At 36.4% G+C, this 26,839-nt stretch overlaps 1 protein-coding gene across 8 annotated transcripts in view; it reads right to left on the bottom strand.

Annotated features, from left to right (window-relative positions):
* Cpeb3 (cytoplasmic polyadenylation element binding protein 3) overlaps positions 1-26,839 on the bottom strand; it is a 216,535-nt gene that overhangs the window by 109,778 nt on the left and 79,918 nt on the right. For 6 of the 8 annotated variants that reach the window (XM_063239354.1, XM_063239360.1, XM_063239353.1 and 3 more), the window contains exons 4-5: positions 24,423-24,479; positions 6,469-6,492 (exon numbers count right to left, since the gene is read on the bottom strand). In XM_063239354.1, coding sequence (XP_063095424.1) covers positions 6,469-6,492; positions 24,423-24,479 — 81 coding nt within the window. The remainder of the gene's footprint in view (positions 1-6,468; positions 6,493-24,422; positions 24,480-26,839) is intronic. The other 2 variants (XM_063239361.1, XM_063239359.1) reach the window with 1 other exon arrangement.

A 26,839-nucleotide genomic window follows, 5' to 3' on the forward strand; every position in this document is an offset into this window, starting at 1 on the left:
TGACGCCGTGGACTAAGATCCAGGCTAGCCCAAATCAGGTCCCTGCACCTGGCGGTGCACCCTAGCAGTGAAGCCTTCACTAGGTTGATCTGAAGGGGCGGGCCCAGCAGAGGCTGCCCAGGTCTGTGTCTCCCCAGTACACTGCAGTGGGCAGGAACACCTAGCCGGCGGATTCAAACAAACTGTAAGAGACAAAGAGAAAAAAAAAAAAAAAAAAAACTGGGCCTCCTACATACGCTTGTATGGAAGGAACAAAAAGTATGGGAAAAGGGAGCAACAAGAAAGGGTCCTCAGTCCCCAATCCTGAGAACACTGATCCAGGAAAGGTAAATGCAAAAGAGAATGATGACAGAAAACATGCAGTATCTGACATGGCACCTATAGACATAAAGCGCTATCTCCGGAGCCTCATAGACGAGCTCAAAAATGAAGTATTTAATGAAATAAAGCAAGAAATAAGTAGAATAGTTAGAGAAATGCTAAGCACTGCCCAAGAAAAAACAGATGGTGGAATGGAAGAACAGAAAAAAAGGGGAGAATTGTTTGATGGAGAAAATAGAGAAAACATAGAATACATGAAGCAGGTTCAAAGAGATTACCAGGAAACTAAAAACTCTATTGAAAGCTGGCATAACAGCTTGAAAGAAACTAAGGATAGATTATCAGAACTGGAGGACAGATTTGTAAGGTGGGAGCATGAAATGAAAAACTTCTTAAAAATAACAAGAAAACAAACAGCAATAATACAAAGACTAGAAGATGATAAGAGGATCTATAACTTAAGAATTAAGAACATAAAAGAAGAAGTAGGGACTCAAACAAATGAACTACAAAAGCTATTCTCAGAAATAATCCAGGAGAATTTCCCTAATTTAGCAAAAGGTAAAGATACTCAGAGGTATGAGGCATACAGGATCCCAGCCACCTACAACCCAAACAGAGCTACACCCAGGCATATAATAATCAAAATTCCAGAAATCCAATATAAGAACAGAATATTAAAAGCTGTCAGAGACAAGAAACAGATCACTTACAAGGGAACACCCATCAGAATTACAGCAGACTTCTCGGCACAAACCATCAAATCACGAAGAGTGTGGGGGGAAATAATTCAAGCTTTGAAAGATAATAACCTCCAGCCAAGATTGATATATCCTGCACAACTGTCCCTAGAAATTGATGGAAAAACAAGGTGCTTCCAGGATAAAGAGGAACTAGGGGAATTTGCAACTACCAATTCAACTCTACAGAGATTACTGCAGGATATTCTAAAAATGAAAAATACCAAGATTCTAGAAACAGTGGCAAAGCGGCCACAATGAATGGAGCAGAAAGCTAAATGAAGAGGACAAACTGACAACTAATGACAGAAAAAGAGCTCAACAGAAATGAGGCAGAGAAGGTTGGATGGTAGGAATAGCCATTTTGGAGAAAACAAGACATCATAATAGGTAGTACTGATTTAATATCCTCTTCTTTTGAAGTCCCATCAAGGTTTTGTTCTGTCTCCATTGGTTTTAACATGTTGTATCTTATTGGATTTTATTATATGTGATAATATAAACAAAAACTTTTATAGACAAGAAGATTATACAGAAACCATTGTTCATTTTCTGTTAGTTGATTCTAAATACCCTGTAATACTGTCATTCTCTTGAATGGTTTTACATTGTCTTGATATGTTTGATGCTACAGTATACGAAGTTATACCCAAAGATTTTAAGAGAAGAATCACTATGGTAACTACTATTATGTTGAGATTATCTTGTGGTGAAACACTACTTTGCTTAAATGGCTATGTTTTGACCTGCGCTGTTTTGTTGTTATACCCTCTTTTTTATCTCAATCTTCTTTTTATTATCTACTTTTTCATTTGTATCCTTTTAATTAAGGGAAAAATTAATAAAAGATAGCAGGATATATTATAGTAACCCACTTTGATTTCCTATTAACTTGATTTGACACTCTGTATTGCTCTCACCATCTTGTTTTGACTGATTTTCCTCTATTCTGTTATGCTTGATAGTACCAAGTTTGAAAGTATAGGCAACAACTATGAAGACAATAAGATTCATTGTGACGCCCATTCTGGTTGACTATTATCTTTTTTTGAAGTCCTCTAATGTCTCCAATGTTTTGGTTTTATTGGTCTTATTCTTTACTGTTTTGTACAATTTTATTATAACTGATGATATAGGCAATTCTTTTTAAGATAACAAGAGGCATTATGGTATCCATTGTTGATCACCTTGTATTTTGTTTTTACATTATGTATTATGTCCATCCTTTTGATTTGACTGACTCTGTCCTGGTATGTCACATTTGGTTTTACTTTCTTTAAAAAAAAAAAAGTAGTAAGAACTGAGAGAGTAATAAAACCCAAAATGTGTAATTGTCATTGTACAAAAGAAAGGAAAAGAAAGTTCTCTAAAAGATATAACTGCATATATATTAAAGTGTATAAGATAGATAACCATATTATTGAGTTTTGTTGGATCATTGAACAAAACTGTTTGTGGTCTCACTGTTTGAAAGTCCCCTCTATATGCTTTAATTTTGTAACTTCAACAACTATTTCCAAGATGACAATATGTAATTAACTAGTGATTTCCTACTGTTTACTTTTTCTGAAATTCTGTATAACTTGTACCCTTTTTCTGTTTTTTTCTTTTTTCTCCTTAAATAAAAATTTTTTTAAAAGCCTGAAGCGTCTGTGTCTAGGCGTTTCACCTGTTTCCAAAGCCATTCATCAAGGCGGCATGGACCATTTTGGCGCCAACTTCTTCCCAATTGGCCCCATATGTACACACCCCTTCAGAATCCTCTATATACAATAAATAATTTAGCAGTCTTCAGAGGACTGAGGTGTACAAATGGCCCTTTCTTCTGTACAGAAGACTGCCAAAGCCTAAACCCACGAAACTTTCTGTTTTAGTAATTTCCATATGATAAAAAGAGGCAGATACCGTTTTTAAAGTGCTCCCATTATTTTAATTTTCTCTTAAGGACATATGCTTCGAGCATCTGGGCACAAGTTCACCTCTAAGTTTTCTTCTGGGTTGAATATCATAGCAAAATGCCTTGCTTTCCATTTCCCTCCATCATCCAAATAGTACCTGAAATTCTTATTTCAGGAAGCTTTTCCAGATTTCACAGGAGAGGTCTAAGATCCTACTAGCCTAATTCTTATTGACAGAACTCAAAATGTTCATTTATATTTCCATCACTCTCTATTCCTAAAAAATGTACCATCATGTCTATGTAACATAAAATATGGTTATAGCTAAAGTTCTGTTCTTCATCATAGAGTAAAGCAACACATGTCAGTAAGTTTACTTTTTATTCTTTTTGTGGGACAAGTCTAAATGTTAATTGGGAGAAAGATCAAATGGTAATTTAATCTTGATCACATAAATAAATGAACATGAGGAAGTCTTTCAATTGATCAAAATTATACTATTCAGGGTTGACCTAACTAAGCACCTCTTTGGGAACAAGGGTGCTATGTATGAGTTATACCCACCTCATCCTACATAGTTACATAATTACACTTACGGAAAGTCACCTTTCTCCTTTTTCAACTGTGGGAATGAAAGATTAAATAAAAGCACAGACTAAACATTTTTGCCTACAAATATTCAGTGTTTTAGTGTTTCTTTCTCCTTCCTTTAATTCCTTTTTTCATCTATATCTGTTAAACCGCAGACTTATAGAGAAAGAGACAGGGACCAAGGAGTACAGTAGTTGCCTAGCTTGTTGCGAGCCCTGAGTGGGTTTGATTCTCAGCATCACAAAAAAATGTAAAGAAAGAAATATGAGAGCAGGGACAAAATCATCCTAGGCAGTATTTAACACAGCATTGATGCAAAGAAGATCATAGCATTTTTAAAGTTAAACTTTACAAATAGATATGGAGAAAGTAATCTGGAAAAGTAATTTTTTCAAGAGTTTAGAAACTACTGATTCCATATGCTTATGTCTAGCATCTAATATACTATTTTTATTAAAAATAATTTCTATCTAAAAATTTTTTTCTATAGATAAGTCTCATCATATTGCACAGGCTGGTTCTGAACTCTTGGGCTTAAGCAATCTATTGCCCCAGCCTCTAAAGTAGCTAGGACTACAGACAAACACCACTGTACTCAGATAATACAGTAAGTTTTGAAATATGACATAGCCAGGCATGATGGTACAAACCTGTAATATTAGCCCTTGAGAGGCTGAGGCACAAGGATTATCACAATTTGGAGCCAAGCCGGGGCTACAAAGTGAGTTCAAGGGACTACATAGTGAGACCCTGTCTCAAAAAGTTAAATGAAGTAAAAAGTAAGATGTTAAACTCTGTTCTACATAATAGTTTATTTCAAAGATAATCCTGACAAGCATTTAATGAGAACTAACTACACATATAGCACAGAATTAGGCACAGGACACACTGTCCTCATAGAACTTATCTCCAGTTGAAAACTCAGAGCATACAGAAAAGACAGGAAAAATACAAGGCAGCAGAAACAGAAAAAGTCACTGTAGTTAAGGCCACTGAGTAAGGCTCCCTAGAAAGAATAAGGCTTGAATTTGGCTTGAACTGGTAAAGAAAGAACAGGTCTTTGCTAAGTAAATAAGAAAATTTATTGAAATGACCAGACATGGAAAAGTACATGGACTAGGGAGGGGAACACAAGGTGGACAAATGGAGATAACGCGGCTGGTGAGTCAGGGAGGGACCGAATCACGGGAGGATGGGGCAAGATGGACAAGGTGATGTTTCAGGAAACTGAGGGAGCAGAAATGAAACAGCAGAAGTGAAACTGGTAGAAATAAGAAGGGCACGCCCAGCAAACCAGAAGGGAAATGTGAACCAGGCTGGTGACTGACCAGGACGCTAAGAGAGATCAGCCCTGCTGTCTGCTCTCCATACGGTATCTACTTCCCATGAAAAACAGCCCATCCCCTATCCCCACCCGGCAGCATTCAGGTTTCTAACAAGGAGTGTGGCAGGGGAGCATGGAGCACAACACTTTTAATAGTATCTCTGGGCTTTTTTTTTTAACTTAAAAATTAACTTTTTTTAACTTAAAAATAAGAAATGCAAAAAATTTAATGGCATTTATTTCCATGATTGAAAAAATAATTAAGTGCACAAATGACTTTCTACACAATGATATTAAAAACAAAAATGAATGCTGTTTATGACTCCACCATACATGGATACTAGGTTCTGCCAATATTCATTCTTTCAACACGTATTGTACTACAGAATAAGTAATAAAATGCTATGAATTTAACATCATTTTCTTTTCATGACAACTACAAAGCAGTGACAGCCCGATAGGTGGTAAACATTGGCAAATAGGGAAACAAAACAGCTGGGCCTGGTGGCATACAGCTGTAATCCCAGGACTTGGGAGAAGAGGCAGGAGGATTTCTGTGAGTTCTAGGCCAGCTGGGGTTACATAGTGTTCAAGGCCAGCCTGAACTGTAGAGTGAAACTGTGTATCAAAAAACCAAAAAGAAAAGAAACAAAAGGCATTTCATTTTCAGTCTTAGATCTGACATTAACTTGAGATCATACAGCAAATAAATTGTCTCCCCCAAGTTCTGCCAGTAAGTGCCAAACGATGATATACTTGTGGTATGCCTTTGATTTGCACATCTAGGTTTTCTTCTCCTTTTTTTTAAAATAAACTTCGCTAATATTCTGAAGTTGAAAAAGATTTGTTGTATTAACTCATAACTTCAGATGAGGTCAATAGACCTAAATGATAAGGTAATTATTAAAAACCAGTTATTTGGCCTGAAATCTCATATCTCCACTACATTAGGTTTCTCTTTTGTCATTTCACAAAGTTATGTGAAAAAAATACAGACAGGGAAATGCTTAGAAAGGTTACAGTATTACACCAATGAAAAATATATTACTTTGTTGAGTGTTACCAAGAGCGTTTGCAGGTTTTACAGGACAAAGCCTATTTTGAAGTAACTCTTTTAAGTAAACAAACACAAAAATTATAGGTAAAGAGTTTAGAGGAGAAATTATAAGTAAAGAGAAAGTTCTTGAAATTTAGCTTTATTTACCCTCAAGATAAATATACTTCTGGGTTTAATAAACGTCAAAAATTGCCTCTAAAATCTAATGTCTGCTACTAAATATAAAAAGGACACTGGATACAAGAAAAATACACAAGCTTGGCCTTTGTTTCTTCACATTCATTCACTATAAACCATATTCAGAAAAAACTACAGAGAGAAATAATCTTTGCCTTATCTTTATTAGGATTTAAAAAACAAATTTTACCAATGAACAGCCAAAAATAACATGAGAGTAATAAGAAAATTACTTTGGTAAAATAATAAAGCTAGAACATCACATGATACAATAATTATTTCATACACAGGTATGGACACGCACACACTCGTATTTACTCACAATTAGGCAAGCAAAAGAGCTCATTAAAAAAAATTTACCTCGTCTTCGCCCATAGCTCCTGGCTGCATGTAAACAGAAGAAAACCATGGGTATTTGGATCAAAATAGTTAATTTAGAAATAAAAAGTATTCACACCTACCTTTTCTAAGTATTCTTGGAATTATTAATCTGGAGATACTGTTCAATTTGATGGCAAACATTTTTTAAAAAATAAGACTTTATAAAAGTATAAACTAGATAACCACCTTAAAGAGAAATTCAACTGGATGCAGTAGCCACTGGAAAAGATAAAATAGGTACTTAACTTTTAAAGTCTTACAAGTATTTTTATTGGGACCTATTAGCTACATCAGGTTACTCTCTGTTTTAAAAAAATTCTGACACAAATTTTCACTTGTACTTATATTACTACCAGACATTAATCACTCAAAAAAATGCATTCCAAACAACTAAAAATTGCAGCATATGGTGGCCAACTCTGAATTTCTTAAGCTTTACACATAGATATCACTTAATAAATTCTTGAAACTGTATAAAATTGTATACAATTAGCTATTGCTTTACAGAATGTTTTTGTAAAATTTTCATGAGAATTTCTCATTTTCTCCACTTACTTTCCATGCCACATCACAGATAGAAGAAAATGCTATTTTTATATCAATTCAATGAATTGAAAAAGTAGAATAAAGGTATTGGCACCCAGGCCATTTTTAATAATAGAGCACTTTTGAAGGTTGACTTCAAAACTCTAGACCAGTGACAGCAAATCTTTTAGAGCCTTCGGTGATACAAAGAGCCCACTGCAGCACAAGGGCCGTACCTTCTGCAAACACAGCTCCAGGCCTACGAATCCTGCACACTGTTCTAGCACTCAACATCATGCATCACTACAAAACCCTGTCACCTAAAGTGATTTTCAGAGTTAAAAGTTTCTCAAAGTTGAAACTTCAGATTCTATAAAACTAAATGAGAGTTCCATTGAAGCTATTTTTAAGTGTTAAATGTCATAAAAATTAGCCTACACTGAAGATTAATTTGGGGTTACATTTTAGTATGAGACAGTAAGCAATAAAGAAAACAAGTTCTTCCCAAAGAAAGAACTCAGACTTTTCAGCCAAGTAGCCAAAAATACAAGATGTGATTTAAAAATATGGTGAATGCTATTGCCAAGGGCCATTCATAGAATAGCCAGCTCATAAAATATTCACCTTTGTCACCAAATCTGGCACCATATGACTTCTGACTCTTCTCCCAGGTCAAAATGACTACGAAAGTTAAACATTTTGAATTGTTTCAGAACATCAAGGCAGCCTCGATAGTGCAACTAAAGACTCAAGAAACAAGACTTCTGTTTTTCATTGTTGTTTGTTTCTTGCTATGTATTTCAGACCTCCTGAACTCACTTTGTAGCCCAGGCTAGTCTCAAACACACAGTGATCCTCTGTCTCAGCCTCCTAAATCCTGGGACTGCAGGCATACCTCACCACACCCAGTCAATTCTGTTCAAACATTATAGGACCTTCAACTCCACACCTTTAACCTCTTCACTTTCTCATCACTCAAATATTAAAAAGGATTATACTCTTTTCAGGAAAAAAATACAAATACATGAAAAGAGGGTCAGCATCTTTGGACATTAGAGAAATGCAAATCAAAACAACACTGATATTCCACCTTGCTGCAGTAAGAATCGCCATATTATCAAGGACTTACAAATCATCAAATGCTGTTAAGGGACCCTTTTGCGTTGCTTGTGGGAATGTAAACCTGAACAATCACGCTGGAAATCTGTATAGAGATTATTTAATAAACTAAAAATAGCATTTAAGACAAAGCATTGTACTTTTGTTTTTGTCTATAACTTGTACTCTGAGTAACATTTTGGCCATTAAGATTTTGTTTTTGTTTTGCTTGTTTTGTTTTTTGGTGCCAGGGATTGAACTCCACAACCTTGTGCTTGCCAGGCAGGCGCTTACGCTGCTGAGCTAAATCCCCAGCCCAGCCATTAAGATTATATTGTTATTCTCTAATTATTTTCTCATAAATTTTGTTTTATTTTTTCATAGAAATAAGACTGCATTTTTATATTTTCTTTAAAAATATAAATTCTACTTGATCCAGCTCTACCTCTCCTGCGTTTCTTCCCAAAGAGCTAAACTCATAGCAATACACCCACACTCATGTTTACAGCAGCACAACTCACAATTAGGGAAATCAGGGAAGTTGTCTATTTGGCCATCAACAAAAGAATAGATAAAGAAAACCAGGCATATATACACAATGGAGAACTTGCTAGTCCACAGAGATGGACAAATTTGAATCATTTGTAGGAAAATGGATGGACTTTGAGACCATAATTCTAAGTGCATAAGTCCTCTGCAAAAGGTGAAGTGTCACATGGTTTCTCTAATATGAGAGACCCAAAATATAAATAATTTGAAGAGCAAATTAAAAAGCCATGTTAGAGAGAGGTATATTCTGTAAAAATGGGAAGGGGATGGTGAGGAAGAGGGGTAAAAAGGAGAGGATGGGAGTGGCGGGGAAGTGAAAATAATCAAGATGCAATATGTATCTATATCAAACCCAAGGTGGATATAACCACTATATATCAGAAATGTATACTAATAAGACTTTTTAAAAAGAATTATACAGTTCAAACCCTACCTTTCGTTGACTTTGCCTATATAAAAATTCTGAATAAAAAGTTTCTTCTGCGTTTACATATCAATTACCACTTACATCATGTACAGAGCATGCACTCCCCCCAAAAAAATTTTTTTAGAGACTCATACTCTTTATTATTTGGAACTAGATAGAAGTCATCTTGCAAAATCAAGTATAAGTGGTAGTTAGCTTCCTAACTTGACCCCAAAAAGCTTGCTTCATTCATGATATGAATGAATACTAACAGGCAGCACTTAGATGAAATGAGTCTTGACATCCTATCATTTGTTTCTTTGTGCCTTCCTTCCATTCCCAGTGATGCTTGACACCCCACTAAAAAATCTCTATTGAGAGGAAGTAAAATTCTCTGCTCTGTATTTCAAAAGTTACTCATATCTTTCCCAAAGAATAAATTTCTATTTTTCTCATTATCTTTGATTTCTAGCCAGATAATGAAAAAGAATCTGATTGCAACACTAAAGTACAAATGACTCACTGAATCTTCGCATCTCTTAAGTATAAATAAGAACGCTGTTCAATTTAAGTTTTAAACTGCCAAATACAGTGGTCCAGACAGGTTCGAGGATGGTAAAAGTGACCAGAAATGGGGAGAAGGGAAGAGCTGTAAAAGACTCATCTGAGAGTTTTATCAAAGCTTCCTTAAGAGAGTCATCATTTTTATCAATTCCTCTTGAACAGTTTCTGAACCAACACTGTAAAATGGTTCAAGATATAGCCTGGAACTCTGATATCAAGGAAACAGGATGGCATATGGAATAGGCAGCCAATTTAAATAGTGCTCTGAATTGCTTTTTTCATCACTTGTTCTAGAATTTAATTATATGCTACTTTGGTCCTGATTTCAATATCTTATTTATGATCCCTATGATGACTTATAATAGCAGCTAAAACTTACTGAGTGGTAACTAAGTGCCAGAATAATCCAAAATGCTTTAGATAAATGATTATCATTTTACAAACTTATGACATAAGTATCATTATTAACCTTTTATTTCAAATGAGGAAAACTGGACACAGAAAGTTTAAATATCTTGTCTAAGAGGGACAAGACAGAATATGGAATTTGAAACACAAATCTAAGCAGTCTGACTTCAGAGTTTATACTTTTAACCACCTTGTTATCTGTTAAACTCCTAAGAAGCAAGGTTCCTGTCTCATCCTATTTGCTTATTTTGTTTTTTGTGAGGCAGGGTTTCCTCATGTAGTCCAGGCTGGCCTCCTGTCTCCACTTCCTAAGTGCTGGGACTATAGGTGTTGCCATCATGCTCAGCATTTTATCCGTATTAATATCCTCTATTGCACCTGAGAGAATGGTCTATGCCAAGTTGGTACTCAAAAAATACAACTTTCTAGCTGAGTGAATAATCAAGGGAGGGAAGTATTATCTTTTAGATCTACAATGTCCCCCAAAAGCTCATGTGTATGAAGGTTGACTGGATCATAGGGACACTATTCTGTACTCCAGTAAATTAAGCCATTGATGAGTTCGGTACTTAAATGTGTTGTTAGGAGCTAGGGCCTAGTTGGAAGTGGGTCATGGTGGTCTTGGGGTTGCAACCTAGAAGAGTTTATTTTTATTCTTGGCTTCTCTCTTTTCCTGGATGCCTGGGTTGAACGTTTTCTCCTTATCAGAGTCTTCCTTTTCCTGTCCTTGGAGCCAGCTAACCATGGACTGAAACCATAAGCCAAAATACATCTCTCCTCTTTTAAATTGTAGGTACCAGGTATTTTGTACCAGGGCCAAGACAGTGACTAAGCAGAAATGTATGCCTTGATGGTCTTTTGAATGTAAAATGGTGGAAGTTTTAAAATTTAATCAAGGGCTGGTGATATAACTCAGTGGCACTGCACCTGCCTGGCAAGTGCAAAATCATGAGTTCTATTCCTAGTATCTCCCCAGCAAAAAATTGATCATATGGTCATATGAAGACCATTTACAAATAATTTCATTAAAGTCAAACTCTTCCCTCAGAGAGAGATAATAAAGTGAACAGAAGTGAGAGAAATTTAGGTATGCAAAAGTAGGACTTTCCCATGGTGTAAATATAGCTTTAAAATAAGAAAATGCTGCTGTCACTGGGTGTGGTACCAGTTGTAATCCCAGCACTTGGGAGGATAAGGCAGGAGGATTGCTGTCAGTTTAAGGCCAGGTTGGACTACATAGTGAGTCTAGGCCAGCCTGAACTATATATAGTGAGACCTTGTCTCAAATAACAAACAAAACTACTGAACATACAAATGTACACACCACAATACAAAACTATCTCATATAGAAAATAAAGGAGTACTGCAATTAATTCTTTATTATATATTATCAGTGCTAGGATGGAGTTATATCAGATATACCAAGATGCATCCTGGCATGGTAGCACAGGCCTGCAGTCCCTACACCCTGGGAGGCTGAGGCAGGCAAATCACAAGACTGAGATCAGCCAGAGCAACTGATCACTCAGTAAAATCATGACTCAAGGGGCGGGGGCAGGATGTATCTCAATGTCAGTTCCCAGTACCCACTCCCCATCACAGAAACATGTAATATTATTTCTAAAAACTTTAGAACCAAGAGTCTGTCACATGGGAGGAAGGGGATCCGCCACCAAGTTATATCTTCATATCCTTTAAATTTTATTTTCAACAGTGTTTCACTAAGTTGTCTAGGCTGGCCTCAAACTTGTGATCTTCCTTCTTCAGCCTCCCAAGTAGCTGGGTTTACAAGTGTGTGCCACTACGCCCAGCAACAACTTTAAATCTGAATTAACAATTATCACTGCCCTTCAAGAAAAAATTATTTTACTGATTCACATATATTAAATAATCTATAGATGTCATAAAAATTACACCTAATTTTTAGAAGTCAGGGTTATGTTTAATCTTGGCCAGGGATAGTGACCAGAGGAGAGCCTAATGAGGAGTTTCTGGGATATTGGTGATGTCTGCTCTTGATTTCAGTATTAGCTACACGGCTGTGCATGACTTGTGATAATACACTGTATGATATATATTGTACATATAAACATTATGTATGATTTATGAGCTGCTTAGTATGATGTACCTGAAAAACAAAACACTACAAATATTTCAGTTTACTTGTTATAAAATCAATGCAGAAAAATCTCAAGTGCTAACATTTTTGAAGCTTTTAAATTACAATAAGAATAATCAAAAGTTGATAAAGGCATTACTTATCTTCAGCCCATCAGAATGTTAAAAGGTATAGGTGCTTTGTAGTAGAAAATGCAAGACTAAAGCTAAGTTTGCATAGTCACTGATTAGTGCATTCTTTGGTTTGTTTGTTTTTTGTGGTAGTGGAGATTAAACCCAGGGACTCACACATATTAGGCAAGCACTAAAACTGGGCAAACTCCCAGCCCTACTACACTCTGAGCGGCACTTTCATGTTATTGGTATGATGCTTTGTTGGTCATACAAGACAACACAATAGATTATGTGTCACTCCTTCGACTTGGTCTGTACTAGGTTTTAAATGGCTGTACTCATAAATGTGATTTCCCAAGGCAGTCCATGTTATAATCTGTATTTGGCTTCTGATACTTAGCTTTTTAAAGCTTTTTGTTTTGTTCACAGCAAAATTGGGAAGACGGTACAAAAATTTTCCATAAGATACCTTTTACGCTCATACATATATATTCTTCCTCCTATTAACCTCCTCCCCCAGAGTTGTACATTTGTTACAATGGATAAACATACATTAATTCATGATAGTCACCCCTTAACCTGTAGCTTACACAAGGGTTCGTTCTTGATGTTATATGTTGTACAGGTTTTCACAACTGTATCCACCATTACAGTACAATTTGAACTATCTTAACGATGCATCTTCTGTTTATCACCTCCCCAAAACCCTTAGTCCCTAGCAACTACTGACTGTCTCCACAGCTTTGCCTTCTCCACGATATTATGCAGTTGGAATCATGCAGCCTGGAGCATGATTTTCAGATTTTTTTTTGGTGGGGGAGGGGTGCCAGGAATCGAACTCAGAACCTTGTGCTTGCCAGACAGGCACTTACGACACTGAGTTATATCCCCAGCCGCAAACTGGCTTCTTTCACTTACTAATTTGCATTTAACATCCCTCATGTGTTGTCATACTTTGATAGCTCATTTCTTTTTAGTGTTGAGTAATATTCTGTTATGTAAATTTACTATAGTTTAAGCTGGTGACCCTTTTCACTAGTCTGTTCTATACTTTACAAAGCTACTTATTTTTCTATTATTTCCTACTTTAGTTGGCCTACGATTAATTCTTTAAATAAATGTAAAACACCCCATTAAAATTAATTAATTAATTAACTATAGTTTATCCATTCACTTACTAAAGACATCTTGGTTGTTTCTGTTTTGACAATTACGTATAAAGCTGCCATAACATCATTGATTGGATGTATGTTTTCAATTCCTTTGGATAAATACCACTTGTTGAACATGGTATGTTTAATTTTGTAAGAATACCACACTAATGATTTAGTCTTTAAATCTAATTCTGCTGACACATGGCTTCACCCATATTTGCTGAAGTTTCTCTAAGCAAAGTAACTTTACATATAGAGTCCAAAAGTTCAAAAATATGACAAAGAGAAAAAAAGAGAGGGAGGAAGAATGTGAAATGGAGAGGTATAGGGTGGTAAAGATATTCACTTTTTATTGTGGATTAAAGTAGTGTACAACATTTAAAACCTTAAGTAGAGTCCCTAAAATTCTGTACTTGATTTAAAAAAAAAAAAAAAGGAAGGCAAATCAAAATGTTGATACAACATTTTATTAACTGGTATGAAAATATTAGTCAAGACTACTAAAAGTCACTGTGGGAGCAACTTGTTACTTACTTTCCCTGTAACAAAATTAGTTTTTATAAAATAACTTTAACACTGATTTCTTGGATCACATTTTAGTAGGCAACATTAAATTATATTCAAATATTCAGTTCCCACTTGAGTATTAATCATGCAAAAATTCCACCCAAGATAGACTAAGTTAGGACCCAAATGTCCCCTTTGACTCAGTAAACTGAATTTCCAAAGCACGTGGGTGAAAGGGTTGTCCCTAAATGTTCCCCCACAGCTTTGTCTTTATAATTACCAATGATTCTGAAACCAGACAAATTATAATTGAGGAGACTGGACTTCACAAACAACACAAACATAGTAGGCCAAAATCGGCCTGTAATCCTAGCACTTGGGAGGCTGAGGGAGAAGGACCAGTGCAAGTTCAAGACCAGCCTGGGCTGCAAAGTCAAGGCCAGCCTGAACTGCCCAGTGAGACTCTGTCTAAAATAATTAAAAAACAAAACAAAAATATAGCAGACAAAAAAAAGTGCTATGAATGTGTTACATTCATATAAATTATTTGGTCATTTAAAACTTTTTCCTTCCTTTTTCTTTTCAACATTTACCCATCTTTCTCAGGAAAATATTTCTATTTCATTTGTAGATTTAAAAAGTAACACTAATGACTAACAAGCACAATATTAGCACTGCTAAGACACTTTATAAGACAAAAGGAGTATCATAAAATATTATATATTCTTAATCTTAGGACTAAGTTGCTGAAAAACAAAGCACAGCTGGCTCATAATTTACTACGCTCCAGGCACCACATGCTAAGTGCTTAACAGAACTCTGATGCCCACAGCAATTACCCTTATGACACAGACAGCAGGGAGGACAAGCCCTGGACATTCTAATCCCATACCAGAGTATTTTGTATTTTATCTGACTGAACTGTCCAATTCAAATCTGAAGTTACCTACAAAGACATGCATTCAAATATTTAGCATTTGTTTTCAATAAACCAATTGTCTCTGAACCACTATATCGAAATCTCATGTCTCTTTAAACCTTATAAATACTTAATTTCATTGCCAATTCTGAATTTCTGAGGCCCAAATAATGTAGCAAGAGGAAGAGTAAGTGAACAAAAATGGGTCCTTATCTCCTCCCTATGGTAGGCTCCTTTCAAGCTGGAGAAGGGCTCCTTTAGTGAAAGAAATTTACAGAAAAGCACTGGCTTGGCAATTTGGGGGAAGACTCCACAGCACGAAGATTCACCTCATCCCTGCTCTGAACCATCAAAATCAGCTTTCTCTGAACTGGACTTTGGAAAACTTCAGGGAACAATAAGAGCAGACCAAATATGGAGGGGAAAGAAAAGATACAAGGAAATGTACAGAACTACATTACTACTTGATTCCTTCAAACTGGTAAAGATAGATGTTTGTTATTACAAATGAAAGGTGAGGATTGTGGTACCAAGTAGGGAGCCACCAGATCACTGAGGTAACTGCTTCTAATTCTGGTCTTTTCTATCTACCCTTTCTTTTTTTTTTTTTTTTTTTTGTCTTTTTCGTTTTTATCGGTACCAGGGATCGAACTGACGACTGCCTGCTTGCAAGGTACTGATAAAAAGGAAAAAGACAAAAAAAAAAAAAAAGATTAATTTTTTTTTTTTTTTTTTTGTCTTTTTCGGTACCAGGGATCGAACTCACGACTGCCTGCTTGCAAGGCAGGCGCTTATGCCGCTGAGCTAAATCCCCAGCCCTTAAGCTCTGAAATTTAATAAAAGTTCATTGTAAGTATGGTAATGCTATAAACACAGGAGATTCAGGTTACACTACCTGTGCCAGTGGAAAAACAAACATGAAAAAGTAATTTTTCAGTTTCCTACATTTTATTTCTTGGCTGAACTGACCTGAATCCTGTCACTGGAGACATATTCACACACAAAGTATTTTTATTTAAAACCTAACAACGTCAGTCAAGAATATTTCAAACTTCACATATTTACAGTATTCAACATCAAGCCATGAAGACTAGGTTGACTATTACTTTTTTAGAAAAAGAGCACCAATAAGGAGACAAATGATAAGAGAAAAAATATTTTCCCAAAGACACTTAATTCGCATGTTGGTGCTAAAGTAGTAACAAATAAACAAACTATTCTTAACAAGTATTTAAAGCAAAGCACCACCCTCAACTGGAGGAGGAACAAAAGGCTCTGTCCCTGCTCACTCTGGCTAATTCACAGAGCTTCTGCATCTCAGCTTCCCTGTGTGTAAAATGAGATCGTGAAAACAAAACAACAATCTCTTGGGTCCCACAGCACACTTAGCCATCTAAAAAATCCATCTAAAAAGTCTTCAGCAAGTGTTTTAGCACCACAGAACATTATTTATTCCTCGATTTGCTATTTAAATTAGCTATCATTTATCATGTTATACGTTAATATTTTCTAGATCTGCTCAGTAGAAGAAGCCGAAGTGAGCTGGGTGTGACAGTGCATACCTACAGCCCAGCACAAAGAGGCTGAGGAGCAGCAGCCTGAAGCCAGCCTGGACCGCACAGCAAGTTTCTGGACTACTAGCCAGACCCTACTGAGAGAGGGGAGGGAAAGACAAAGAAGGAGGAAAGAGGGAGGAAGAAAGGGAAGGATAGAGAGAGGGAAGATGAAGGAAGAGAAGGAGGGAGGGGAGAATGAAAAGAGCAGCACTGACAACACTGACATTTGTTGAAAGTATGAATTATTGTCTTCAATTCTAAATCTCAAAGTTTTCAATCTGAGAATTTCAAAATAATTCCTTCACTATTATACTGCTAACAAATTATTTATATCCATTAACAGTGAGCAAAACTAACAATGTGATCTTCAGGTTTTGGAAAATTCCATTTGGAATTCTAGCAGACCTAGCTGTCTGCACAGTCTGGCATAAATGCTCATGTGCTTTGCTCCCATTCAGCCACCTCCTCTTTCTCAGCTGAGCCTTTCCCAAGGACTTCCTACCCAGCAAAGCGTGAAAGGGAGGGAGAAGAGAGGCCCTTTAGGCATCTCCCCACACAAACATTGCTTCAACAAACTCAAGGCTGTCCTCAGTTCAAACAGAAACGTAAGGAAAACTTTGTGGAATATTTCACAGCATGAATAAGAGAAAAAGTGTGGGAGATAGCCCAAAGTAAAATCCCAGGTATCTTGGGGCATTACATGTGTATAATTTCTCTACCAATCAATGACCTCAGAGCTTTTCAAGCATTTCTACATCTTTTTTTTTTTTTTACACTTTTTTTTTCTTTTTAGCGGTACTGGAGATCGAACTCACGACCGCCTGCTTGCAAGGCAGGTGCTTATGCTGCTGAGCTAAATCCCCAGCCCCAAGATCTACATCTTTTTAGTTTTTTTGTTGCCATTAAAATTTTAAGTCTTCAAATTATTCAGGTTTTGTTCTAGAACTCAACTTCTAAATGTTTTTGGATACTCTAATAAGGAAGAATAAGGGTAAATAATCATCTCTCCCCAGGGGAAAGTAGCATTTTAGATATCTTATTATAATTCAAAGCAGACTCTAATTATAATGTTAAAGATCTCAGAAATGGCATGAGAACTTTTAATTTAAGTAACACCTTTATAAAGCTACTATCTATAAAAGAAAAAAAAAGTTACCTTCTGGCAGTATCTTCTCTGAATAAGATTATTGCCTCACTACCCAAACGTAGCAATAGTGATATTTTGTTTGTATATGTGCTTTACCCCATTGGTATCTTATAAAAGCAATGAGGTAGTCAGAGTGAATATTATAACCACATAGGTGTGGATTAGAAAGTTGTATAACTAGATGCCATCCTTGTCACATGACTCCTCTAAGATCAAAACACTCATTTTGGTTCTTTGAAAAAAGGGAACAGTATCACTTCTTGAAGCTGTTGTATTTTGTGTCACTGTCTATTTTCTAGTGTTTTTTATGTAATTGATAGCCTATTTTGTTTTTTTGGGAAGTGTAGGGGACAGGGTCTCATTATGTAGTTCAAGCTAACCTTGAAATTACTATGTAGCCCCAGCTGGCCTTGAACTAATGGACAATCTTCCTGTCACAGCCTCCTGAATGCTGGAATTATAGGCCTAGGTTATTACTTTTTTAACAGCATGATTTATTCTGAGATTCTGAGAGTCACTGATATTGTTGAATGTATGAATAGTTTTTTTTTTTTTTTAAACTGGTAAATAGTATTTTATTGTATGGCTATTCCACAATTTATCTCTACTTGAGTTGAAGGACATTTGGATTAGTTGCCCTTTGGGAATATAATAAATCATATTATTACAGACATAGCAATACATGTATTATACATGTCTTTGTATGCACGTTTTCATTTTCTGTCTTGGGTAAATACCTTGGAGAATTTCTGCAGTGTATGTTCAACCTTTAAAGTTAACGACAAACTGCTTTCCAACGTGGCTGTGACATTCTGCATTCCAAATAGTGCACTGAAATGGGCTCTGGCCCCAAATAAGATGCATATTCTAAAGTAAGAGGTGGTAAGTATCTCACCTAGAGAGAAAGATTCACACAAAAAAAGATGGGGCTGTATCCCAGAATGGCCAGTCTAGGCTACAAGATGATTTACAGATATGTGTCTTTAAGTTTCATCAGGAAAATGTCTGTATAATAAACAATGTAAGATAAACTCATTTTAGAAATCTGATATACAAAGAAAGGAAGATATTAGTATCAACAAAGCTGATGTAAGCAATCACAATAGCAGCTCACAAGAGCATTCTGTACGAATCAGACAGTATGCTAAGTTTTATAAGATTTATTTATACCTACTGTAGTGATCTTTATCTAATTTTTTTTCATCCTTTTGAGAAAAGGTCTTGCTATGCAGTTCAGGCTGGCCTTGAGCTCACTTTGTAGTCCAGGCTGGTCTTGAACTCACAATGATCCTCCTGCTTCAGTCTTCTGAGTGCTGGGATTACAGGGGTGCATCACTTCTCACTTTAGTTTTTGTTTTTTTTTTCTCAGTACTAGAAATGGAATCCAGGGGAGCTGTAACACTGAACCACATCCTCAGCCCTTTTAATTTTGAGCCAGGGTTTTGCTAAATCACTAAGTTGCCCAGACATGACTTGAACATGCTATCCTCCTGCCTTAGCCTCCCTCAATGCTGGGATTACAGGTATGTGCCTGCCTGCCCAGCTCATTATCTATTAATCCATATATCTGTCTGTCTCTCTCTCTATCATCTTTTAGGGACATATAACCCAGGCTGACCTTGAACTTACTAGGTAGCCCAGACTGGCCTCAAACTCACAATGATCCTCCTGCCTCAGCCTCCGAAGTGCAGGATGTCAGGTGTGTGTCACCATGCTCAGCTGTCTCCATTTTAAAGGTGAAGAAACCCAAGGGAAAGAGGAGTTAAGAATGCAGCCCTAAGATTGTAGAGCTGGTATGAGGTGAAATGAGGTCTGCTTGTCTCCAGAAGACACTTCTCATGGTCATGTTAACTCACTGCTGCATCATCAGGTGTCACCTGCTCTCCAGCTGGGTCCCGGCCACACTATTTTGTAGTTTTGTACTCATCAAGCAACTTTCTGTTATTTACCTGTTTCCCCAGGCTATTTTCTGTTTGGAAAAAGAGGATCAATCACACTTGACAGCAATATCTCTACTTTAAAACTCATACCAGGCATTCGGATTTTGAACATTAATTTGACAGTAAATTTGGTTCACTTGGGCCAATCACGAAGATGCAAGTATCCTTTTCTGAGGGTCAACATAATCAAACAAAAGTCAAGACAGGTATCAATCCTACAAAAGACCACAATGCAAAACCAAAACCAAAACCACATGCCACTATTAGTGACAGAATGATGGATCTAGTAGTATATACAGCTAGAGGTACCCTCAGCAGCTGCTTCCTTTCCCAGCAAGAAGAATGTATTATGTGAGCTTCTAGTGTTTTTGGTGTAAGGGTAAAGAAAAAGAATTTTCATAATTATTAGAAAGCTAAGATAAAATATATTCTATTTTAATAGAAAAGGCACTACTGTTTTAGAACTGTATTTTGTAAATACTGACAAATAGCAGGTTTTATTGATGGACTGCGAACGACTCTGTACCTCTCTTTTAATACTAACAATACTTGAGAACTTAGTATTTTAGACAAAAGCCAAAATTTAACTGCACATCTTAGGTTCCATCACAAAAGCTGGCCTGCTAATTGTTTCTAGATTCAGTCCTGAACAGAAAAAATCAGTAGGCTCTGGCTTTATACAAAACCTATCAGTCTTTATTTATTTATTTACCTATCTATTTATTTATTTATTTATTTGTCTTTTTTCCTTTTTACCGGTACCCGGGATCGAACTCATGACTACGTGCTTGCAAGGCAGGTGCTTATGCCGCTGAGCTAAACCCCCAGCCCAACCTGCCAGTCTTTCATACTCAAATGCCCACAAATGTCTTCCTAATTCCTATTGTTTTCCACAGCTAATACCCTATTGTCCTCTCCTAAACTTTATATTTTGTCTTCTAGGTAAAATCAGGAGTGGCGATTCTCAGTGGAATGTATAAGTGGAACACATATACTAAGTACACACACACAGAGGAAACTGGTCCCTTCAAATTGGGAAGCAATACTGGCAAGTGAGAAAGCTCCCCCATGACACCCTTCTTCCTATTAAGCCCAGAGAGCTGAGAACAGAATGATTCAGGTTTTGTGAGGTGAAGAAAGGGAAGAACGCCAGGCGTGGGGGCACAGGCTGTAACCCTAGCGCTCAGAAGACTGAGGCAGGAGGACCACGGAGAGTCCAAGGCCAGCCTGAAAGAGAGAGAGAGAGAGAGAGAGAGAGAGAGAGAGAGAGAGAGAGACAGAGAGACAGAGAGAGAAGGATGAAAGAGATTTGAAAACAGTGAATGGAAGCTTTGAGTAAAAAGGAAACGTTTTATATAGTAAAAAGGAGCAAGAAAAAGGAATTACAACTCATTTCAATTTAAATTTCAGCATTTCTTCAATTTTCCTAAGTTTTTTTAAATTCCTTTTTTCTGAAAAGATAGTTCAACTTCAACTTCAGTCTAGTATCTTCCAATAGTCACAAATTCTGTTTTCATAAAGTTCTAAATTCATTTCAGCTATTCCCATATGAAAGCAGAGGAAGAAGAAAGACCAGTCACAGGACATTAATTGTTAGAGCAACAAATAGTAGGCAAAATAGAAGACAAACAAACACTAGTGCATTTGTGTATGTGCTAACACAGATGTCACTAGAAGAGCTGGGCTCAATTATACAAAAGGGAAGAAGAGCTTTATCACAGCACATAAATCTATCAAAGCAAGGTGGTTCCACATATATCTCTCAAGGAGGATTATTATCATCTCAAAGTGGAGACAACTCTAAAACTAGTCATAGGAGTATGGTTCATATCTAGATGTCTCTCAAGAACCTCATGTGCTCACAGGGCTTGTAAAAGGTGACTGGATTATGGGGGTGATACAGCTACATGTGGTGCTGTGAGGTGAAGTCTCATCAGAAGAAGGGGTCATTAGAGGCTTCACCCCAAGGGGTACATCCTAGGCCATTCAGCCATGCCTGTGATCTAGGCACTTTGGAGGCTGATGCAAAAAGATTGTTGTGATCCAGGCAGGCTGGGGACACATAACAAGACCCTGTCTCAAAAAAAAAAAAAAAAAAAGACCTTTCTAAAATGAGCAAAAACAAACCTCTCCCCTGAGCTGCAGGTACCCGGTATTTTGTCCCAGCAATAAGAAAAGTGACTAGTAGGAAATGCAAACGTCAGGCTCTTTTATGTCTTATTCTGAGGAGCCAGCAGTCTCTTCAGTGCTGGGCCTCAACAGCAGAATCATCTGAACACTGATGCACTATCCTACCTGACATCACATGGCAACTCTGTGGAGTTCCTTATATATCTAATATATACAAACATCAGCAAAACCACCTTTCTGATACCCACAAACATTGCAGCATCACTGAAGCTACATACTGAAAGCAATCATTAAGATTACCTAATCAGTCCCATTCTCTCAGAAATTAGGAAATTGAGGCTAAAAGACAGATTTAAGCAACAGGTACAAAATGGAAAGCACTTAAATGAAACTTCTATTTATTTAAAAGAAGAGAATTGAAGAAAATCAAAGATAATCAAAACCTTTTGAAAAATGACTTTTAACTTCTTTTCTTTTGTACCAAAAATCACAAATGTTATCTTGTCCCTCCTCCAAGAGACTCACATCATGTCTGTTAGGTCTGAGAGAAGGGAGAAGAGGAAGGAAGGGAAAGAGGTATGTGGAAGGGGTGGGCGGTGGTGGCTTTATTTCGGGAATGCGTGGAGAGACCCCCCCCCCACCCGGCCCCGGGGCGCAGCACCTCCACTGCACCCGGGGCCGGGGGTCTCTCTCTGGAACACACTCTCCCTTTCTCCTTCTTTTTCAATGTCAAATTAGGTCTTTTCTCAAATATATTCTAATTGCTTCAGGCAGATACAATACTGTTCTATTTTTTGTTTGTTCGTTTGTTTTGAGACTGGATCTCACTCAACCCTCCTGCTTCAGCCTACTTAATGCCTGGATTACAGACATGTACCACCACCAACAACTTTTTAAAAATTCAACTCTAAATTCCAGTATCTAACTGGAGTCGTCACCATTATTTCTGAAGCTCAGCAAATTAAGCATGTTTATTAACTTTCATTCCATTAAACAGAAATTAGAAGTAGCATAATTCTCAATATAAAGTGACCTTCCTTTCAGAAATTAGAAAGTGAGAGTCAGGTATGATGGCACAACCCTGTAATCCCAGCAGCCAAGAGGCTGAGGCTGGAGGATCATGGTGAGTTTGAAGCCATCTTGGGCTACATAGCAAATTCAAGGCTAGACTGAACTACATAGTGAGACCCCATCTCAGAAAACAAAAAAACAAAAATAAAAAACTCAGAAATTAGAAAAAGAAAGGTAGACAGTTTTGGTGGGGAGGTTGTTTGTTTTCTTTTTCTTTTTCTTTTTCTTTTCTTTTTTTTTTTTTTTTTTTTTGCTAAATCCCTGGACCAAGGTGGACAGTTTTGAAAGTTTTTCACAGGAAGGGGTAATACTGTAGTTATATAGAATGCATAAAGTAGATTAGGACCTACATTAGCAAGCACTAGGAATGTGGTTCTCAGCAGCACTCCCTGGTTAAGCAGGCTGCGTATCAGAGCCAAGGAACTGTGAATGTAAATTCTGGAGATAACTTGAAATGTTTTAGGAAACTCTAATTTAGGAATTTCAACCTTCTTACTGAATCAAAAGGAAAACTGAGCCTGGCATTGTGGCACACATGTCACTGCAGTATTTCGGAGGCTGAGACAGAAGATTATGAATTTAAGTCCTGCCTGGACAATTTAAGGACCCCTGTCTTGAAATATATCATAAAAAGGGGTAAGATGTAGCTCAGTTCAAAGACCCTGGCTTCAACCCACAATACTTAAAAAAAAATCAGAAAGGGAATATTGTATCCTGGATGACTCACAGTTTGTCTTGTCTCTCATGTGTACTGAGAGTTGGCTTATATATCTGGGAGGATAGGAGAGACCATGCAGTATCACTCAACAGAGAAAATTTTAGCCCTGGGAGATTCAATGGCTTATGTAGGTCCATCCTTCTGACAACAGGGAATTTCCATTTAAAGACTGTTCTGCAAATCTGTTTGGTCTACAGACACTAGAAAAGAGAGTTGACACTAGCTAAGCATTTCTTTTAGTGTTAATTAACATGATGATTTTCCAGTTAGTAATTTTTTGGTTGCTCCAGAATTTAACTCTGCAACCCTACTGACTAAATTATCTCCTATCTGCAAGTTTTTGATATGTATAACATGCCAATTTCACTAATGGGATACCTAGTCTGAAATAAATGTCAGCTATTTACCACAATGAGAAAAATTTCAGGTATGTTTAAATTATTTATTCACTCCTGTTTGTCACGCTAGTCCCCTTACTCCCTCCAGCTCCATTTGCCTCCTTCTTTCAATATCCCATTCTAATAGTTAGAGCAAAAGTTGGCAAACATTTTCTGCAGTGAGACAGCAAATAATTTAGGCTTCCTGGGCTCTGTCTTTGAAGTACAAACGTAGCCACAGACAACCCATCAATGAATGGGTGCGGTCCAATAAAACTATATTTAAAATCTGGCATCAGGCCAGATTTGCCTTACATAGTTACATTTTACAACTGTAGTGAGGAACAGTAATTTCCAAACTTTGGCCTACATCAGAATTACCTATGAGACTTTCAATATACAGATTTCTGGGTCCAATTTTTAAAGTTTCTAATTCAGTAGGTCTAGAAAGGACTGAGATTATATTGATGCTGTTGGTGCAGAGATCACTTTGAGAATACTGGTACACAATAATCTGTACATTGTACTATGCTCAGTAAAAGGCTGAAAAGTACTGAACAATTAATTTAGGAAAGTAGAAATAACATTTGCAAATTTGCTAATTTTATGGAATATTTTATATGAAGACTTACTGTTAAGTGCCATAATATTATCTGTTCCAGGATGATGGAAATTTATTCCCATGCGCCCTAAAAAATAAAATAATTTTATTTTAAGCACAAAGAATGCTCAATGTAATCATTTCAAATGCATTGTAAAGTAGAAATATTACAAAAAGTTACAATAAATTAATCTAAAACAATGTTATCAAAGGCAAAGGCAGCCACAGTTTTTAAATCAAAAACATATAGGAAAAGTCTTAAAACAAAGCCAACGTCTCAACACAAAAGACAAACAAAAAAGAAGCTTCCATGATAATAGTCTAAATAGATAATTTACATTATTGCCCACATTCTGGATTTAAACATGCCAACTCTCTGGACTAAGCATTTTATTCAAACACCATTCACAATGCTCTTCAAATTCAAGCACAAAAATAATTCAAAGTACATAAATGAAACTTAGAGAGAATAAAAATATAATATGCAACATAATTATCAGAATGGCAACTGGAAGAAAGATGGTAAAATTTATGTAACAGATACAGTAGAGAAAAATGGCTAAAATCTAGAATTCTTGTGCTACTCTTACCACTAAATAGTTCTATCAAGTTGGACACAATGGCAATTTCCAGACTTTTATCCTTTTGTCTATTATCAGGAGTTACAAACTTCTGCCTGCATCAGCCAGCTTCCTGTTTTTTTATGTTTCTGGGCTAAGAATTATACTTACATTTTTTTAAGGGTTGCAAATCCAAACAAAAACAAGGAATAATATGCGACAGAGGCCATGTGGCCTGGAAATCCTAAAATATTTCATCTTTAGTCCTTCACAAAACTTGGCAACTTTTGGTCTATGAGTTCACACATAGAAATCAGATGTTTCAACTAATGGTCACCAGCGGTAAAAAGGAAAACTGTAGACATCTGATTTTTTTTTCATTTTAGTATTTGTGACAAAGAGGTGGAAGTGTTAACATCAGAGTGTAAACATCAGAGTCTTATTTGGGGAAACAAATATATTTAATAAGATCTCTTAACCAATTCTTCAACACTATATATATATGTGTGTGTGTGTGTGTGTGTGTGTGTGTGTGTGTGCATACATATATATACATACAAATGAAAAGCAAAATAGAAGAGAGATAAATAGGGAATAGAGAGGAGTTCAAATATCTCACTAATGTTGTTTTGAAATATTTTAATATGCATGCTAATTTGTCTGACTTATACTACTAGTTTATCTTAGTTTGAAACAGAAAGTTGTGTTCCTGCTGAGTGTGATGGTGCATGACTTTAAACCCAGCAGTTTGGGAGACTGAGGCAAGAGGACTGCAGGTTTGAGCCCAGCCTAAACTATATAGGGAGGCCTTGTCTCCAAAATAAAGTGTATCACTTGTATTAATGTTGTGTGTGTGAAAATGGGAAGATCATGACCAACGGATGAATTCCTATGCAACTGTTTTAATTTTACTGTTAAGTACTTAATCCCCCTTCACTAGCACTTGAAACTCATTTGGTGGAATTATTACAAGTACTACCAGGATATCAATAAAAATTTTTTTTAGTTTTTATTTCTTTAAATATTCTATTAGAACAAAAGCATTACACCTGTCTCTAGTTTTATAGAGATTATTTGGCTAGTATTTATAACATAATTTCTTTTTCAGAATCTATTATAATTTTTCTATTAAAAATGCCTACTTTATTTTATAAACTTCATAAACCTTTATATTTTCCAAAAGCTAATCAGGAATACTCCAATGTTAGACTCATCTAATACGTCTATGAATATAATTGTTTCATAGCCTTATTATACTTTTATGTAATTCAGAGTCCCTGAAAATTAAACTCTATATCAAAATACAAGGAATGCTATCTTCTACCACTACCTTGATCAGAAACCACTATGGTGGGCTGGGGATTTATCTCAGTGGCATAAGCGCCTGCCTGGCATGCGTGAGGTCATGAGTTCAATCCCCAGTACCCAAAAAAAAAAAAAAGAAACTACTATACAAAAATTTGTCATCGAAGACTCATTCAGCAGAAAGAATTTACATTCTGGATTCAATTAGCTGTATCAATGTTCTCTCCATTATTTCCTGATAATCACAACTTTATGTAGATTCCCAATCACCAAATACTAACATCCATAAAAACTAGATATGGGGCCTGGGGATTTAGCACAGCAGCATAAGCACCGCCTTGCAAGCAGGCGGTAGTGAGTTTGATCCCCGGTACCGATAAAAAAAAAAAACAAAACTAGATGTGACTTAGACTAGCTTCAACGTATTCTTTTTCTTTCTTTCTTTCTTTTTTTCCAATTCTGGAAACATCTCTAGTTTCAACATCTCCTATGGAATTCAAATTTAATGGTAAATAGTATTCACCAGAGAAACCTACTTAAGAATTCTTCAGGAGTTCAAAATCACTACCCATTAGAACTTTCA

Source organism: Cavia porcellus, unplaced genomic scaffold (genome assembly GCF_034190915.1).
Source record: "Cavia porcellus strain 051 isolate PalLab524CR breed Dunkin Hartley unplaced genomic scaffold, mCavPor4.1 scaffold_28, whole genome shotgun sequence".
Lineage (NCBI taxonomy): Eukaryota > Metazoa > Chordata > Mammalia > Rodentia > Caviidae > Cavia > Cavia porcellus.